Source organism: Antechinus flavipes, chromosome 2, assembly GCF_016432865.1.
Source record: "Antechinus flavipes isolate AdamAnt ecotype Samford, QLD, Australia chromosome 2, AdamAnt_v2, whole genome shotgun sequence".
NCBI lineage: Eukaryota > Metazoa > Chordata > Mammalia > Dasyuromorphia > Dasyuridae > Antechinus > Antechinus flavipes.
Window position 1 is genome coordinate 508,661,561 of NC_067399.1, and position 19,550 is coordinate 508,681,110.

The 19,550-nt window shown below is 40.2% G+C and overlaps 1 protein-coding gene across 1 annotated transcript in view; it reads right to left on the bottom strand.

The window, feature by feature from the left end:
• Positions 1–3,261: 3,261 nt before the first annotated feature.
• The window catches only part of DIPK1B (divergent protein kinase domain 1B), a 39,991-nt gene continuing 23,702 nt past the window's right edge, over positions 3,262–19,550 (bottom strand). Inside the window, exons 3-5 of the mRNA XM_051980310.1 lie at positions 9,528–9,635; positions 8,091–8,267; positions 3,262–4,991 (exon numbers count right to left, since the gene is read on the bottom strand). Coding sequence (XP_051836270.1) covers positions 4,179–4,991; positions 8,091–8,267; positions 9,528–9,635 — 1,098 coding nt within the window. The 3' untranslated portion in view covers positions 3,262–4,178. The remainder of the gene's footprint in view (positions 4,992–8,090; positions 8,268–9,527; positions 9,636–19,550) is intronic.

The following is a 19,550-nucleotide window of genomic DNA, read 5'->3' on the forward strand; positions in this document are numbered from 1 at the left end:
GATGAAGATATTTTAGGTTTATGTTTTTTTTTTCTTTTTAATGAAAGAAATGTGTTTCATATATTTCTTTCAAGGAAGAAGCATTTATATTTTAATGTTGACAAAATTAGAGTATAAATTCGTCCTTTGCATCTTGCTTTGAATTTTCTTTATAATCTGAGTCAGTACCAAAAAAAACAGCTTGCTCTGTGGGGTGGGGGTAATCTTCACATCTCTCCCACTATTGTAACTGTGTGTCTTTTACTAGGAAAGGAGTTAAGTTCTATTTATTAAGTGGAAATGATAAATAAATTTGCAACATTTGATCTTAGTTCACTAAAATATTGTCCTTGAAGGACTATTAGAAGAGAAGGAGAAGTTTTGACACTAGGTATATATATGTTTATGTATGTATAATTTAGTATTCTTGGGGCTTTTAAATTTTGCTTAATTTTACATTAGTAGTTTAAAATACAAAAAGAATTCTCTAAAGATGTTTTCTCAGGTCAGAGAAAGATTTATTAAATTGCAAAATTAGGTGTGGGGTGTTTTGGAAGTTTGTAGAAAGAATGAGAAAACTTAGGACCCAATTTTTCACCTGGAGCATAGATGATCTTACCATGCAAGTATTCTAATATGTTATTGCATATAATGCATGTTTGGGGTAAGAGGGTATATGAATATGGCTCACATGTAGATTGCAAATTATCAAAGGAGATTGTTGTTCAGTTTCAGTCCCCGTTCCAACATCCTGTGAGGTTTTCTTGGCAAAAATACTGGCGTGATTTGCCTTTTCCTTCTCCAGCTCATTTTACAGTTGAAGAGGCTGATGCATACGAGGTAAATGATCTGTCCAGGGTCACATAGTCAGTGTCTGAAGTTAAATTTGCAGTCAGGTCTTCCTGACTCCAGGCCCAGCATTATCAATTTGCCATCTAGCTGCCCTCAAAGGAAATAAATTAGATCAACTAAGAGTGGGACCCTGCTGGGCCCAAAATGTAGAAGCTGCTTAAAGGTTGTGGCTAGAATGAATATTGGTTCAGATTTTAGAGCTTGTTTTACAGATGAGTAAACCCAGTGCCCAGTGAAATTAAGTGTCTTATTTCAGGTCACACAGTAAACAGAAGAGCTGAGTTTTGAACTCCAGTCTTTGGAGCTCAGGCAACCAAGTGGAACAGGAATAAAGCACCAAGCTCAGAATCAGGAAGACACATTTTCATGGATTCAAATGCAGCCTCAGACACTTGGCTGAATGACCCTTCGCAAATACTTCATTCTGTTCACTCTATAGAGTCTTTGCCAAGAAAACCTCAGGACTCCACAACTTTGGCCTCCCCACAGTCACTAAGTTCTGTATCAAGTCCAGTGAGTTTGGGGGTTTTTTGTCATTTCTTGTTTGTTAATCTCGTATACAAGTTTTCCTTAGACAAATATCGTGATTTTTTGTCAGTACCTTAGTGATTACATTATATAACTATATATTATAAAACATATAGATACATATAAAATCATATAGTCTACACTGACAGTCTAGAAAAAGAGTACCTAGAAACTAGTGCTTTCTAGACTAACAAATGATCATTATTTATCTAGACTGACAATCCAGAAGAGTGCCATCTAAACTGTCTAAAAAATAAGCTTTCTAGATTGACAAGAAAAGTGTCTAGAAAAAGAATGCTGTCTGGACTGTCTAGCAAAGAGTGTTTTCAAGACTGAAAATCCAAAAAAGTGTCTGGAAAAGAGTGCTTTCTGGACTGCCAGTTTAGAAAAATATCTGGAAGAAAGTATGGGAAAGAATACTTTCTAGTCTGTCTAGAAAAGAGTCTGGGAAGGAGTTTTTCTAGACTAGTCTAGAAAGAAGTGTGTCTATATTATGTATCATCCAAGATTTTATTGTAGCAGTCATGGTGAGAGGAATAATGAGATTATAATAACTGTCTCAGTCCTGTTTTTTCAATTCAATCTAATATTTCCCAGGGCAATCTTCTGCAGATCCCATTTCAGCCTCAAGTCCTTACTTTGAGCACACAGGGGCTTTATTAGAAAGTACTAAGTTCATGAAACACCACCCATCTGCAGCCCTCAGAGCATGGCTCTGGCTCTTCCTAGCTCAAGTTGCTTCTGTTGTCCGTCTCTCTCCAAATTGAGCTGGTTCTAATTCCTACTCTAAGGATTTAAGATGGAAGTTCTCATTAATACAAACCTCATAAACAATGCCGAAGAGATTTAATAATGGTTTTAGCAGAATTTAGAAAATGAAAGTTCACCCTTTGAATAGCTCATAACTTAGATTTTTTTTTTTAACTTTAATCATCTGACTTTACCTTAGAGTGCATTTAAAGACCTTTCCGTGGTGTGTTCTGGCCTCCTTGCAATAGGCTGTTTAAGTAGGAGTGTAGCCAGTTTAGTCCCTCAGCCTGGGGAAGCAATCATTTTGAATGTTAATGATAACTTGGAGGCTCCACAGAAGGGGAAAGTTTGGGGAGGGAAAGGGAGGAATGGTGGCTTTAATAAAGCAAAGGAGAAAACTACCAGAAATGAGAGGGAAGAAAATTGGCTGAAATATAATATACTGTTGCTTTGCATTTAACTTTGGTGCTAGATTGTTGAGCAAGGAGTGGTGCAATGAGTATGAGACCATCAATCTCCCTAAAAGTCATTGCCGTTCAGATGAATAGACAATTCTAAAACGAAGACTCAATTTTTACAATAATATCTTGGGTGATGCAAAAAAGACTTGATTATTAATCTTCCCAGCTAATGGGAGAACATTTCTATTCTGACCATCAAGTAAACTCCTATCCATTTAATAAACATTCTCACCTCTTAGGAATATCCTCTCCTTTGGAGGATACATGAGGCTGCTTGGACATTATCACAAGCCCCAGTTTTAGTGGTGGCTTAAATTACCCCACAAAGAGACTTAAAGATTTACCCAACTTCAATTTGTAGAGAAACGTGGAAGGTACCTCGTCAACTCTTCCTAAAAACTGGGCAGTTGAGTCAGGAAAGGGGAGCTGAAGAAATCTATCCAATTAAGAGAAAGTATTTGTCAACAATAGGGTACTGAGATAGAATGGGGGTTTCAACTTAACCCTCTAACCCACAGGAGTCCCCGGAATAACCCAGAACAAAGAAGATTAGGTGGAAAGGAATGCTATTATGACATGTCAGTGACCTGTGGATAAGAGAATTTACCCACAGTAATTAAGAGAACAGTCATCTCAATAAATCCTCAAGGAGCAATTGTTGCAAACAAGAGTGGCAGCTCAGATAGACCAGTGGCAGTCACATAAAAGCTATTTATTTACATCAGTATTCAACAAAAATTTTTTTTGTAAAAACAGCATTATGATTCCCTTGGTCTGTACTAATACAGATCCTTCCTTAATGAGGAATGATTGCACAGTTAAGACTAATTCCTCTGCACAGTTGATTTCTACTTGCTACACAGCCTTTTAGCTATGGTTGCCAAGTTCTCACATTATTGACCTGGGTGTCTGAAGGGTTTAGGACAATAGTCTTGTAAGGATTGCAGGTACATTTTTCCATGGAGAAAAAGGGTTTTAGCTCATGGGAACTTCCTATTGGTGGAGAGCTCTTTCTAGTGAAGGAGAGGAGAGGAAAGCAGAGACAGGTAAATAATGAATTCTTATAGAGGTGGGGCCAGGAAAGGGACCTAATTGTTTTTGTTGTATTCGATTTGTGTTTTTTTTTTTTTTAATCTATCTTCTGGAGCTGGAGAAGAAAGCTGACTCCAGCAAGTGACAAATGTTTTGTATTCAGTACCAGAAAGAAGATGGGATGGTAGTAAGTCCATGTATCCCATCCATTCCTTTGGGGTTTTTTTTAAGATCCTCAACTCCTGTTTAATTTCAAATTATGTCTGGGGAATTTGGACGAGTTTCATTGCCACGACTGTGGAAATGTCACCAGGACAAAAGAGAAGGGAAGAATTCAGTTCTCTCCTCACTGTGGATAACCAAAACCTTTCCTCATAGAAAGTAGCTGTGGTGTAGATAGATTAGAGAAAGCACTTATTCTACTTGTGACATAGAATTGGTTGTAGCCAGAGCTCTGTTACCATGGCCTCTCCCTCGGGATGTGGAAATGTTTGTCCTACAGAACCCTTTGTTGTAATGAGATTCCCCGCAAAGGACAGCAGAGGTGGGCTGTGGCTGGGACAAGCCCTGGTCCCTTTAGGAATATTTGGTATTGGATATCTTTTTCCAGAGCAAGGTCTTGAGGTTACTGAGCACTAGGGAGTGGTGCACCTCCATCTGGCTGGCCAGGCCGCTCAGAGTCATGCAGATTTGGAGCTCCTTCTGGAGCTCCTCCTGGAGGTCTGCGGGGGTGCCGGACAGCAGGTAGTCCTTCAGCAGCCCACACACCTTAGCTAGGTTGGGCTGGATCAGCTCACTCTTACACTGCTTCATGAGCCTGTCGCAGGGCGCCGTGCAGTCCTGGCCGTAGGTGCAGTCCGCGTTCTGCTCACAGTGGCGGCCTTTGAGGAAAGCCCGGACCGCGGCCTCCGGGGCCACCTTGCCCAGGTCAGCCATCTTAAAGTCAAACTTGGCGTTGTAGCCCACGTTGGCAGAGCTGGTCTCGCAGATGTAGAAGACCCCGTAGGTGCCGTGAAAGACCTCCTCCACAAACTCCAGGAGGCCGATGGCGATCTTGGCCCTGCGTGGCCAGGCCGGCGCGAACCACTGCTGGATGAGCCTGTGGAGTGCGGAGGGCAGCAGTGGCCTCAGAAAGGGGGGTACCTCGGTGCCGTACAGGGAGCTGTGGGGGATCTTCTCCGTGAGGTACAGGTCCCCACAGTGCCCCAGCAGCTTGGACGTGTGCTCCTTCTCGTGCAGCGAGAGCATGAGGAGAAACTCATTGAGCTGCAGCAGCGCCCAGATGGACTTGGCTTCTGCAAGAGACACCTTCCCATCCTGGTTGACGTCCGCCATGGTGATGATCTGGCCAACCAGGCCAGCGAGAGAAGGCTGATCTCCAAGGTTACTCTGCCAGATGGAACAAAGACACCCCATTATTTCTAGTGCAGGTAAAGCTGGGATGAGAGCCAAGAAGACTGACAATTGGGCAGGACGGCCTCTGCCTGGCCCTCCGTGACTTGGTCCCACCCAACCTGTCAGCCAATAAACAAGATTTCTCGCATGCCTACTGCTAGCAATACTGTGCTTTTTTTTTTTTTTTTTTAACACAAAAATGTTTTATTTTCAAAACATGTACATGGAAAATTTTTCACCATTGACCCTTACAAACCCTTGTGTTCCAATTTTTCCCCCTCCTCCCCCCACCCTCCCCTAGATGGTAAGTATTCTAATATATGTTAAGCATGGTAAAAAATATGTGTTAAATCCAATATATGCATACATATTTATACAATTCTCTTGCTGCACAAGAAAAATCAAATCAAATCAACAAGGGAAAAAACAAGAAATAAAATAAAATACAAGCAACAACAACAAAAAGAGTGAAAATGCTATGTTGTGATCCACACTCAGTTCTCACAGTCCTCTCTCTGGGTATAGATGGTTCTCTTTTTCACAAGATCATTGGAACTGGCCTCAATCATCTCATTGTTGAGAAGAGCCACATAAATCAGAACTGATCATCGCAATACTGTGCTTCTACTGCCCTTAGTACTATGGGAGATACAGAAATTAAAAGAATGGATTCTTTCCTCATGGAGTTCATCGTCCAGCAGGGGAGAAAGGACCAAAAAATCATGAAAAAGTGGATAACATTATACTAAACTGTGAGTCTAAATAATTGTGTTGTAATCCTGCCCTCCTAATAACTTAATGATTTTGGATAAGGCATTCCCTTCTTTCTTAGCCTTTATTTCTTCGAAATTTGCAAAATGAAGGTGTTGTACCAGATGATCTTTTAAAAACATGATTTTAATTTCAACACTCATTTGTTTTAAATTTTGAATTCCACATTTCCTCCAGTCCCTCCTTCACCCTTTGAGAAGCAAACAATATGCTGTCAAATTATACATGTGAAATCATGCAAAACATTTCCATATTAACCATATTTCAAAAAAAGCAAGAAAAATAAAAATAATTTTTAAAAGTATACTTCAATTTGCTCTTAGTTCATCAGTTCTCTCTTTTGAGGCAGATAACAGTTTTCATTATAAGTCTTTCAAAATTGTCTTGGGTCACCTACTGATCAGAGTAGCCAAATCTTTTACAGTTTAATCATTATACTAGACAATATGAAAGCTCTCTTCTGTTTTTGGCATTCATAAAATGTTCTCTCTATCATACCAGAGAATTTTTTCCTTAAGATCTAAAAAGTGTCCGTAGAATGGATTGCATTTAGAAATCCAAGCTATACATAATTATATTTTTAAGTGATATAATTTCTAATTTCTAATAATTAGAGAAATACAAATATAAGTCTGAGGTCCTAGCTCAGACCCATGACAGATGATGAAGGGCCAATAGGCACATAAATGCACTATTGGTGGAGTCTGGAAGGTAATGTAGAATTGTGCCCCTAAAGTCACAAAATTGTGTATACCCTTTGACCAGTTACCATCACTACAAGGCCTACATCTTAAGAAATGATCAAAAAGAAAGCATAAGGCCCCATATGTACAAATAGATTTATAGCATCTCTTTGAGCTGAAGAAAATCGGGTGCTGTACATTAACTAGGTAATGATTATATAAATTATCATCTATGAAATTGTTGTTTCATGAGAAATGATGAAAGAAGCAGTTTCAGAGAAACCTGGAAAGACACAAACTGATACAAGTGAAATTAGAGCTGAGAGAACAATTTATACAACATTAAAGACAAACATTTTGAAAGCCTTAAATACTCTGATCAATGCAATAACCAACCATGATTCCAGGGGACCCAACAATAATGAATGCTACCGACCTCCTAATAGAGAAGTAATGGACTCAAAATGTGGAATAGCCATGGGGTTTTTTGACATGGTTAATATGAAAAATTTTTTAAATAAGCTTATTTATTGCAAAAGTTTTTCCTTCTCTTTTCCCTCCCTCCTTCCTTCCCTCCTTTTCTTTCTTCCATTCATTCCTCCCTTTCTTCCATTTCCTTTCCTTTCTTCCTCCCTCCTTCCTGTCTCCTTCCTCCTTCCATTCCTACCTCCCTTCTTTTCCAATGGGGGAAAAAAGATGAGCAAAACAGAAAATAAATACTTAATTGAAAAAATAATAATGAACTGCTGTTGAGAAAGTGTTTCTCATGGAAGGCAGGTAAGATTCAAAAATATTTGTGCACATTTTAGTGGCAGAAAATCCTGGACTAACCCTCAGGATCCACCTGGCTTTTAGTTCCAAATGTGATTCTAACTCACTATATAATCTTAAATGACTCATATTAGCTCTTTGGACTTCCATTTCCTCATCTATAAAATGAAGAGTTTGAATCAGGTGACTTCTGAAGTGCTTTCTAGCTATAACAATTTATAAATCTGTCTCTCCAGAAACCACCCAATCAATGCTGGAAGAGACCTTTTTGCCTCTGATGATCAACTTTAAGTAAGTTCTGCTGGCTTTGCACCTAATCAGTATTGCCTAAGTATGTGCTGGGAGATTTATTCATTTATTCATTTAAAACCAAAGACTTGGGCAATAGAATAACTGGCTATGTCAGCTATTAAGGTCAAGGATGGAGACAATAGGGAGAACATACCAATCTAGTTAGAGAGGGAAAAAAATCAAGGACAGCAGAGATTACAGGTGGATGCCATTCTTAGAGCTTGCCCCAACCATAAATACTGGCTCTGCCCAGTGTCTTTAGAGAGCCCAAGAACATCTTTTTGATCTGTCCTGAGGCACAGACCCCCAAACCCAAGTGCTGAAGCTTTAAAAGAAAAGCAAAAACATAATTGTGGAAATTTATAGAAGAATTACATATATAGAAGAAGAACATATATTGGATCACTTGCTGTCCAGGGCAAGGGTGGGGAGAAGGGAAGGAAAAGATTTGGAACACAAGATTTTGCAAGGGTGAATGTTGAAAATTATCCATGCATATGTTTTGAAAATAAAAAGCTTTAATTAAAAAAAAGAAAAGAAAAGAAAAAGATAGATCTGCTGCAACAAACCAACTAACTTTGAGAAAATTCAGAAGCATTTCCCTGAACTCATCCATTGATGTGCCTCTTGTTGGCTTGTCAAACAGAACCAACTCTCTTCGGGGGGCTGTATCAGGATTGTTCTCAGCCTTCAAGGACTCTGTGATACCACATTTGATGATTACCGCTTTCCCCTTCCAAACTCCACTGTACACCTGGTGTAAAAATAAAAGAGTTGAGGAATTATCCAAGTAGAAAACCACCAAAGTAGGTTTTGAGAAAAACTGCCTATACATGATTGGATGTATTCCTACTAGCTTCCAGTCCTGGATAGCTGGGGCCAGGAGGAACACAGATTCTCCTGAGTTTTCTTCCCTCTGTGTGGTGTCCGGACTAGCTTTCTGGAGGATCTCTGGATGGGTCTTGGTCTAAGGTGGAGAAGTGATGAAGGCAGGAGAGTGACCATGAGGCTGGTCAAGGATGGAGTCTGGATGAAGCTCGAGCTCATACACACTTTCTCCTCTCCAGTCCTCTCAGCCCTCAACTATAGAACCATTACACCACCACATCACACTATATGTGTACTAGAGAACCATTACCTCAGCAATCACACTGAGTAAACACCCTACTATAAGTATCCTTGCTTCAAGTAGAACACAGGTGGTCCCGCCCTCCCTAACTTCTCTGAAAAAGGTTTTGAAATGGAAAAGAGAAATGGGGAGCCAAACCAGATATTGTCAGCGGGTTTCCCCTGGGCTAAAGGGTCTTATACCTTACCCAGGGTTCCCTTACTGTCTGCAGCCCTTGCACCTCTGAGTGTCAGTGAGAATAGGGGAACTATATAGATTTTGACCCTCTTAGTCCCCCAAAACCTCCTTCCGTAGGTTTCCTCTCCCCTATTAGCATCTAGTAGGGAAAACAAAAGACAGCAGGAAGCAATTCTCAGTGCAAAATACAGGTCTCCAACCCCACAGGGACCAGGCCTGGGCAGGTTTCTCATTTGTGAAACCATTTACTATGGTCAAAGGATTCCTTGGGTATCAATATGAAGAGGCTCCTGACATAACCCCGGACAGCGTGATGGGGCTTGGAGTTCCTTCCAGCAGGGCGAATAGGCTGTTTGGTCCCCAAATAGGACCCCACTATTGGGTCAGTGGCGAAGACAAACTGTGAGGTGCTCTGTGCTAAGAGCAAAGAATCCAGCAGCTGAAGCTAGGGGCATATTTATGGCCAAAGGCAGGCCCCTCGTCCTTGTCTGAGTTTGGGGCTTAGTCTGTTTCTGGGATTGAGAATACAAAGATATGGAGAGGGGATCAATGACCCTCAAACCTTATTCCTGTTAACTTCAGTCAAAGCTCTGACACAGTGTCCCTCACACCCCATTCCGGGGGGGATCTGGTAGGATGCAGTGATCAAGCCTTGGGCCCCACCTCATCCCTGCGGGGAAAGCCTTTGGCTGGGCCCTTGTGCCTTACCTGCTTAGTGGGAGACGGGGACAGGCACTGCTGGAACACCAAGGTGTGCTCGTCGCACAGGTCGGAGCAGGCAGAACCCGAGATGATCCCCTTCTTGTACTGATCGCACTGGGAGAAGAGAAGGGCGTTAGGGCGGCACGGAGGAGGGCCCGTCTGGATTACAGCCATGGCCAGTGGGAGGGCAAGCCTCCCACCCCAAACTAGATCCAAACTAGATCAATGCACCCTCTCCTTTTTCACCTCTGAAGCTTTGAGCCTTCCATTTCCCTGTCTAGAATACCCTTCCCCAGCCCCTGTGACTTTTCAAAAGCTAGCAGTCTCTTAAGAGCCAGATTAAGTCTCATTTCTTCCAACAAATTATTGAGAACCCACTATTGTAACAGGCCCTGGGAATAGAAAGACAGAAGTATAGTAACAACCCCTTCTCCAGGGAAGCATTTATTCTGTTGGGAGAGAAAATATGAACATATATTTAAAATAAGTAAAAGATCAAAAGGCGAAGAGCATTAGCAGCTGAGGAGAAGCCAGGAAAGGATTCAGATACATGGTAACATTTAGGTCTTAGTAAACATACACTTATTTTTTAAGAGAATTTTTTCTTTTTGATGAGGCATTTGGGGTTAAATGACTTGCCCAGGGTCACACAGCTAGGACGTGTTAAGTGTCTGAGGCCAAATTTGAACTCAGGCACTCCTGACTCTAGGGCCAGTGCTCTAACCACTGCACCATCTAGCTGCCCTAAACATACATTTATTAAGTATTTATATGTGCCAGAGATGTGCTAAGTGCTGGGAATACCAAAAAAAAAAAAACCTTCACAATCTCTATCCTCATGGAGCATACATTCTAATGGGGAGAGACAGCATGTAAATAAATAGATATATTCCAGATAGATACCAGGTAGATACAATACACATAAAGAGAAGAACTAATAAATAATCCAAAAGGGGTGACATTAGCACCTGTGGGGAACCTAGAAGAACCTCCTGCAAGAAGTGGGTTTTTACTATGGTCAAAGGACTATCAAAGTGTGCATACCCTTTGACCCAGCAGTGTTACTACTGGGGTTATATTCCAAAGAGATACTAAAGAAGGGAAAGGGACCTGTATGTGCCAAAATGTTTGAGGCAGCTCTCTTTGTAGTGGCCAGAAACTGGAAACTGAGTGTGTGCCCATCAATTGGAGAATGGTTGAGTAAATTGTAGTATGTGAATGTTATGGAATATTATTGTTCTGTAAGAAATGACCAGCAGGATGAATACAGAGAGGCTTGGAGAGACCTACATGAACTGATGCTAAGTGAAATGAGCAGAACCAGGAGATCATTATATACTTCAACAACGATACTGTATGAGGATGTATTCTGATGGAAGTGGATCTTTACAAGAGCAACATGTTTCAGGCCTATTCCAATGGTCTTGTGATGGAGAGAGAGCCATCTGTACCCAGAGAGAGGGCTGTGGGGACTGAGTGTGGATCACAACATAGCATTTTCACACTTTTTGCTGTTGTTTGCTTGCATTTTATTCTCTTTCTCATTTTTTCCCCTTTTGAACTGAGTCTTCTTGTACAACATGATAACTGTATAAATATGTATGCATATAATGAATTTAACATATATTTTACCATGTTTAACATATATTAGATTATTTGCTTTCTGATGGAAGATATAGGGGAAGGGGAGAGAAATTGGAACACAATGTTAAAAAATTATCCATGCATGTTTTGAAAATAAAAAGCTGTAATAAATGTATAAAAGCAAAAAAAAAAAGGGGGGGGGCAAAAAAAGAAATGGGCTTTTGGTTCAGTGTTTAAAGAAGGCAAGTAAACCAAAAGTTAGAAGTGAGGGGGCAAAGCATTATGGAAATAGTGTGGAGATGAGAGGTGGAGCGTTCCACTCAAGAATGCCAGGATAACTAGACTGTGGAATTGTAGTAGGAGGTGAGATTTTAGAAAATTGGAAAGGGAGCAAAGGGCTGGATGAGGAGCTTTAAATACCAAACAGAAAAGTCTAATTCTGATTCTAGAGGTAAGAGAATATCACTGGAGGTCACTGAACAAAATAGGGAATGGGACATGATCAGACTTACTTGATAGGAAAATCATTTTTCTACAACAGAGTTAATAACAACTACTCAAAGCAACTTCAAGATTATCTACAACTTCCTGTCACTCAATCCACAAATCCAATCTGTTCCCAAATCTTGCTGTTTTTACCTTAACAGCATCACTTACATATGTCCCTTTTTCTCTATTTACATAAATTCAAGCCTAGTTTGGGCCCATATCACCTTTTACCTGGGCTATCACAATAATCTCACTTTTCTCCCTATTCCAATTCATCCTTTCCTCAGCTACCAAAGTGATTTTTTTAAAGAGAGATTGGCCATGTCACCCTTTCTGTTCAGTGAACTTCCATGGCTCCCTATTACCTCCAGGATAAAATCTAAACTTTGTTTGGCCTTTAAAGCTCTTCCTATTTTCCAGTATTCTTACAGATTTACTCCCCCTCATTCTCTGTGATCCAGTGACATTGTTCTACTTGTAATTCCCCATTTTCATACCTTTGCACAAGCTGTTTCCCATGCCTGGAATGCCCTCCCTCCTCATTTCTGCCTTTTTCTTCCTTCAAGTCTCAGTTCAATCATTTGGAGGATGACTAACCAGTTGTAGTATTAATTATTATGATGGAATACAGCTATGTATAAGAAATGATGAACTGGATGATTTTAGAAAAACACGGGAAGACTTGCATGAAATAATGAAAAATGAGATGAACAGAACCAAGAAAACATTGTACATAGTAATAGCAATATTGTTGGAAGAATATGTGAACAGCACGTTATTTTGAGTTATATATATTCAAATCAATTACAAACCTTTAAAGGAAGATGTTTTCCAGAGAAACAAGTGATAAATAGTATAGTCTTCACATATATTTATAAATCTGCATTACTGGCTGACTTCTCTAGTGCAGAGGTGGGAAGGGATGGAGAAAAACAGTTTGGAACTTAAAATGTAACTAAAGATAATAAATTTAAACTTTAAAAAAGAGTCTATAGTTCACCTACAAGAGGCTTTCCTGATCTCCCAAATATGAATACCTCCCTTTTCAATTGTTTCCCATGTGTTCTGTGTGCATATATAAATATATATATGTATATACAGGTATATCAAATGTACCTAGCAATTGATATGTTGTCTCCTTCATTAGAACGCGCTCCTTGCAAGAAGGGACCTTGCTTTTGTTCTTTCTCTCTATCATCACCAGTGCTTGGATGGCACGGTGCCTAGAATTAAAGAAGTGCTTAATAAATTCTTGGTGACTGACACAAGTGACCCTAATATCTCTGCAGGTCGCATTGCACTAGCCAAGTCCCTCCCGTATCCATTCACATTCATCATGTCCAGACTTCCTTGCTGACACTGCAGACACCCCCAGCTGAGGCGTCAAGTCCCTGCCCTTTCTCCCATCCTGCTTCAAGCCTCCATGGGAGCGAGCAACAAAGGCAGCGCTGACTGTCTCAGCCCTCCTGAAAGCTGCACATCCCAGGCCCACCATTACCACAAACAGCAGAGATCAAACAGCAAGATAAATAAATTAGTCCCAGCAGGGAGGTGGTCAATACTTAGTTATCACCAGTTTCTATTTGACAGATGGAGCCGGGCCCTTAATTAAAATGTGGCTGCAAAGAGTTAGTGCTAATGAGCCCATTACCTGGTAGGGTTAGAGGGAGACACAGCTAAAGACCCCACGGCCTTGTCGGAGGAGAAAGAGTAAAGATTGGGGGGGGGGGAAGGAGGAGAGAGGAAGGCTAGGATTTCCAGGTGCAGAATCCCTTTAGAAATAGGATAAGCAGAGAAAGGATGAGCAAGCAGGCAACAATAGTAAGCCCATATCAGGCTCTCTATTTTCCAGGAAGGCTTTCCTTCCCATTCCAGTCCACAGTGATCTCTCTCTTCCCGGGCTCCTAGAGCATTTACCTGTACTAAGTTGTTCGTGTTCTCTCTCTCTCTTGTCTCTGTCTGTCTCTGTCTCTCTCTGTTTCTCTCTCTCTCTCTTGTCTGTCTGTCTCTGTCTCTCTCTGTGTGTCTGTCTCTGTCCTCTCTCTCTCTCTGTCTCTATCTGTTTTTGTCTCTCTCTCTCTCTCTCTCTCTCTCTCTCTCTCTCTCTCTCTCTCTGTTTTTCTCTCTCTCTCTCTCTCTCTCTGTCTCTGTCTCTCTGTCTCTCTCTCTGTATATATATGTGTATATATATACAGAATGTGCTAATTATTAGACACCACTGACTGGAAGGTGTCCCTTGGGCCTGTACAGTTGCACTAACTCATATATGAGACTACCTCTACTCAATATCTCATGGATGACACCAGCTGGCAGCCAAACCCAAGCTCATGCAGGCAAAGTCCAGCTGCCTTCTATGGAGTCACACATATAAGGACCAGAGCTTTTGGATTCTCCTTTTTCCTTCTATTATGGCGCCAATCCACACTCTCCTCCATCAAGAGTTTTAATTGAACCCCAAGAGGTGCATGGCCACAAGGGGAGAAGATGCTTTGCTTTTGGAGGACACCAGCTGAGAGATTCCATGTGATAGTTGAGTACTGGACTGAAAGTACTGAATCCCAAACTTTGCCACTAACTCACCGTGTGAACTGGATTAAGTCTTTGGGTTCAGTGTGTGTGACCATCTAGGAAAGGAAGAGGTGAGACCAGTCAATCTCTAACTTTTTTCCCCTTGCATCTATGAGAATCTATGCAAGTGGTGTGTAACTTTGTTCAGCTAAATAATGTTGATTCCAAGTATTTAATTTGGGATGTTGGGGTAAGGAAAAGTCTTAGAATATGGTCCTTAACCACAGGTTCATTAACATAATTTTTATTTTTAAATTATAGAATAAAATAAGTATTTCTATAATGATAGTACAATAAAAAAGATGATTTGTATCTGAAACTGCAAATCTACTATGTTCAACATGCTATTCCTTTCAAATATACAATAAAATTATCATGTAAATTTCCTTTTTTTCCTTCACTTTTCTACCTGCCCCACAGATGCCTTTCATAAAGGAATAAATATGTGTGTAAGCATATATATATATATATAATTTTATATATACATACTTCTATTTATCAGTTCTTTCTCATATGGATAACATCTTCACTTATTTTAAAATATATTTTTACATATTAATCAATATACTTTATTTTTATATTATAATTTTCTTTATAATAGCATGCCTTTTATGAATTTAATAGCATTTTTCTGAGAAGGGGTCAATAAACTTCATTAGACTCCCCAACTGTTCCATGATACACAAAAATTAAGACTCCTATGCAGTTTCTGTTTTTCTTCCCAGGTTATTTATACTTTCTGAATCCAATTCTCCCTGTGCAACAAGAGAACTGTTCGGTTCTGCACACATATATTGTATCTAGGATATATTGTAACCTATTCAACATGTAAAGGACTGCTTGCCATCTGGGGGAGGGGATGGAGGGAGGGAGGGGAAAAATCGGAACAGAAATGAATGCAAGGGATAATGCTGTAAAAAATTACCCTGGCATGGATTCTGTCAATAAAAAGTTATTAAAAAAAAAGACTCCTATGCAGGGTAATTAATAACTATGGAATACCTCACTACTTGGACAAGAGAAGGGAATAAGCACCTTAGGCTTAGAGATATGAAGATAGAGAAAAAAATCAGAAATGCAGGTAAAAGATTTTCAGATATTTCCTCTTTCTCTCTTCCAGTGGCAAGTTTTTTTTAGGTCAACAAGCTACTCTTCCTTCAGGGCATGAAGTCCATTTGTTGGTCATTCAGACCTTTATTTGATTTTTTTCACCATTTCAATACTAACAGCCTCAGCTACATACATTTTGATTACAGGTAGAAAAACGGCAAACTGGAGAAGGGCATAAAGAAAAGGAGAAAATATTGCTGTCCACAGCTCACAATTACACTGCCCTGTCTCTTGGCCCCCAATTCCTGTGTGCCAGCAGTTCCTCCCTGCCCGCCAAGGCCAATGTTGGGGCTGATTCTATGAAGCTCTCTTGCAGACGGTCCCCAGGCTTTCCTCTCCAGGCAGACTCTGGCTCCCGAGCTAGTGAGTGGTCCAAAACTCCTACAGAGCCTGAGCAGCTCAGAGGGGAGGATGGAGATCTCGGGAAAAGATGCCCGAAAGGCAACCATTTGAACTTCGTGGGGAGTCAATGGGAAGGTGAGAAGCAGATCCCAAAGGGACACATGAAAGAGAACAGCTCCTTGCTGCCAGGGCGCCCGTCTCTCTCTGTAACCCCCAGGCACACACAAGGCCCTTTGTCCCGCTCCCCAGAGTGTCTGACGCGGCTTCTGTGCAGTCGGGGGCCCACAATGCTCAGTGTGTCTGGCTGGGGTTGTGGCGAAACTGAGAAAGAAACCAGATGTCCCCAGGGGAGGTGGGTATGAGGAGGAGTGGGGAGGGCAAACTGAGGGAGCTGTTAGAAGAAGCTGCGAACTGATGGATGCAGGGGCTGTAGCTCTCTAGGTCCATAATGCAGCGTGCTCCTCACCTCCCGACAGAGGCGAAGGCCTCGGGGACAGAAAAAGAAGCACATTTTTGGACAAGGCTCTTGTATACATTCATTTCGATGGACCATGCTTCTTTATTACAAGGGCTTACCCTGCCTCCTTTCTCTAATCTGTTAATTAAAGAGAAGCTAATGTTTAAAAAAAAAGAGAGAGAGAGCCATTAAAACTTTTTCTAATGCATAAGAAGGCATACAGGAGTAGAACAATTTTTAAAAGAATATGTATCATTTATTATATGCTTTTTTAAAATACCAAGTAGAATGAAATGGTTTCCCAACTTTACAGAATCTACCTTTTAACAACGTTTAACAACTAAGACATTTTGAGTATTTTAAATATTCAAATCATCTACAAGGGACCTATGAAGGAAGATGCTATCCACAGCCAAAGAAAGAACCAACAAGTAGAATTTTGTATAATATGGTATTATAAGTACATACACACACACATACACACACTGTGTCTAATGATAGCCTTCCCTATAGTGAGGTGAAAAGGGAGAGAAAAAGTGCATAGCAAAGAACAACTGAAAACTTAGAAGAAAACACAGAAAAGCAGGGTAGCTTTGAAAACAATGTGTAATATTTATTACATTTTTTTAAAAAAGTAAATAGTGTGAAATGGAAATCCATGCTTTTAAATTGAATTTTTTTTATATTGTACTGTGTACATGCTAATGTACTACCTTTTTTGTCTTTCTGTATTTAAGTTCAAAATGAATAAAAAAATTTTCAAAAGAATGTGATTTACTGTGTATGAAAAGGATCTTTTTTTTGGTGTTTAAGTTCAGAATTTGAAAAAATAAAAAGGATTTGCTGTGGAAATGCTAAGGAAGAAATGATAATTCCCAAATTTAGTTAGGAACTGGAAGAGGTCAAGTAATCAACAAATATTCCTTGAGGTCAATTGTGCACCAGGGAAGGAGAAGGTCTTCCTTACTCTGAGCAAAGGAAAGGAAATATTCATCAAGCCTGGAAATAATGGTAGACTGAGAAGGGGTGGGGAGAGAAGGATAAGGGGAGAAAGAGAAGACAGTCAAAGGTAACCAGGGCAGAGCTTGACCAGGAAGGTTGGAGTTCTTGGTTCCCAGGCAAGGACTGGGACCTATTGGATGAAATGTCTGGTGTTATTAAGAGCACAATGGGGCTCTTCTGTCTCAAGTCTGGTATCTAGCCTTTCTACCTGCATGGGCTTTAAAGGAGAGACCTGGACTTTTTTGGTACTAGGGAGAGCTTTGCTAGGGAAATCATTGGAAAATGAAAGTATCAACACAACATTTATAAAGAGGAAAGAAAGACACGGAAAAAGAGGAGAAGAGCCTTTATGGAGAAGACCCAGACCTGAATGTGCCAGTCCATGGAGATAGGTACAAGACCCCAAAGGGAAACTACCAAGAGACTTTATTGTCAAGACATTTGGGCCAATGAGTGGGAAACAAGCACCCTGGACTGAGAAAATAAAATAAAATAAAACCAGGAAAGAGGAATTAGCTTTTTATGAAGTACCTTACCCTTCTTCTTTTTTTTTTTAAAGAAAAAAAAGAAATCCTAATTCTCCCTGATTTTTTTAATTTTAAATTTCTTTTTTATCTTTTTATTTTTTCATTTCTTTCTTTCTTAAAAGAAAAAGTTTCCATAGAGCAAATATTCAGAGCACTTTAAAGTCTGCTAAGTGTTTTACAAAAATAGTCAGATATTATCCTTAAAACAACACTGAGAGGTAGGTGCTATTATTATCCTCATTTTAGAGATGAGGAAAATGAGGCAGAAGTCAGATGTCTTATTTGTCCAGAGTCAAATAGCTAATAAGATCTGAGGCTGAATTTGAACTTGGGTCTGTCTGAGACCAAATGAAGCATTCTATTCAATGTGCCACATTTAACTAGCAAATCAAATTTTGCAGAATATAGTTTTGTGTTTCTAAATTAACAATTACTTTAGATTATGGATTCTTAATCTGATAGACTGAGTCCATGGATAGATTTCATTTTTTAAAATTATTTTGAAATGTATGAATTTTTATTATTTTAAAAAGGAAAAAATTATATCTGCATTTCAATACAATCGGTTTCCTTTGTAATCCCATTTTATTTTATCCATTGAAAATTATATTTTAAAAACATTATTCTGAGAAGAGTTAATAGCCAAAGGGAGCCAGGTCATACAAAAAGCTAACCCCTACAATCTTTAAAGGACATTTCAAAAATGCCATTTTTTCACTATTCCCCTAATTTCTTTAAAAAATCTTTCTCTTCTCCTCTTCCTCCCTTCCCCACTTTGGTTTCAAAACTCCCAGTAATTAGGCATCTTTCAGTGAGTTTTGAAAGGCAGTGTGTTTGACAATGGAGTTTAGAAAGGAGACCTACTTTCAGGTCCGTGCCTCTGGCACAAAGTGTAGCCAAAAGCAAGTCATGCTCCAACAATTCTTTGAAACAGTAAATAACAGATGAATTTGGCACTGCATCAGTCTAATAATAAAATAATTGACATTTATATAGCGCTTTACAAATATTACTTCATTTGATCCTCATAACAACCCTGGAAGGGAGGCGCTATTTTTATGTCCATTTTGTAAGTGAGGAAATGGAGGCAGACAGCAGTTAAATAATTTGCCCAGGGTCACACAGTTAGTGTCTGAAACTGGATGTGAACTTAGATGCTTCTGACTCCAGTCCAGGCCCAGTGTTCTATCTACTGATTTGCCAATGAAATCACAAAGTCTGGACCTTTACAGACACACACTGTGGATCACAGAAGTTCTGAGTCCTGATCTGATGTTCTATTAAAGCAATAATTGGGGAAGCAATTTTTCTGTCTTTGATGATACCTTGAAGTCACCTGCTCCAGTCCTTTGGCCCAAGCAGGGATCTGTTTGTTCACTGATTATTCTCTAGTCTTTTCTCCAGTGTCCAAGGATGGAGACTCAATGACCTTCCTTGGTTTTCTAGTCATCCCAGTGTTTCCCGGTGCGGCGGTCCATTGTTCTTTGCATCCACTCACTCTTGTTCCCACTGGCAGCCAGCTTCTTCCTTTTCAGCCTTCCACAAATCATGGAGAAAACCCACATCCTCTTCATAAACCTCCCCTCCCTTCTCCCCCTCTGAATCTGCACAATCTCTTTTCTGGAGCCAAAGGAAACAGCTGGTGCTCCCTTTCCACTCCGAGTCACAGAGACAAGGGTGATATAAATCCTATGCAAGTCACAAGCGGCTGGCCTTCACTTGCAAGGGGAGGATGGATGTCCAGTCCCTTAAATGTATTAGCACTGGCTCCTGCTCCTTAAGGAGCCATAACTTCCTCACTGGGGTTCCAGTCTCTCCTCTCCGATCCATTTGCCCTCGTGTAAGTCCAGCAGCATGAGTTCCTTTGTCCATTCTCTTCCCACCTTCTACCCTCCCGATCTAGGGAAGCTGACATTTGTGGGATTTTTAGGTTTCAGAGTGGAAAAGTCT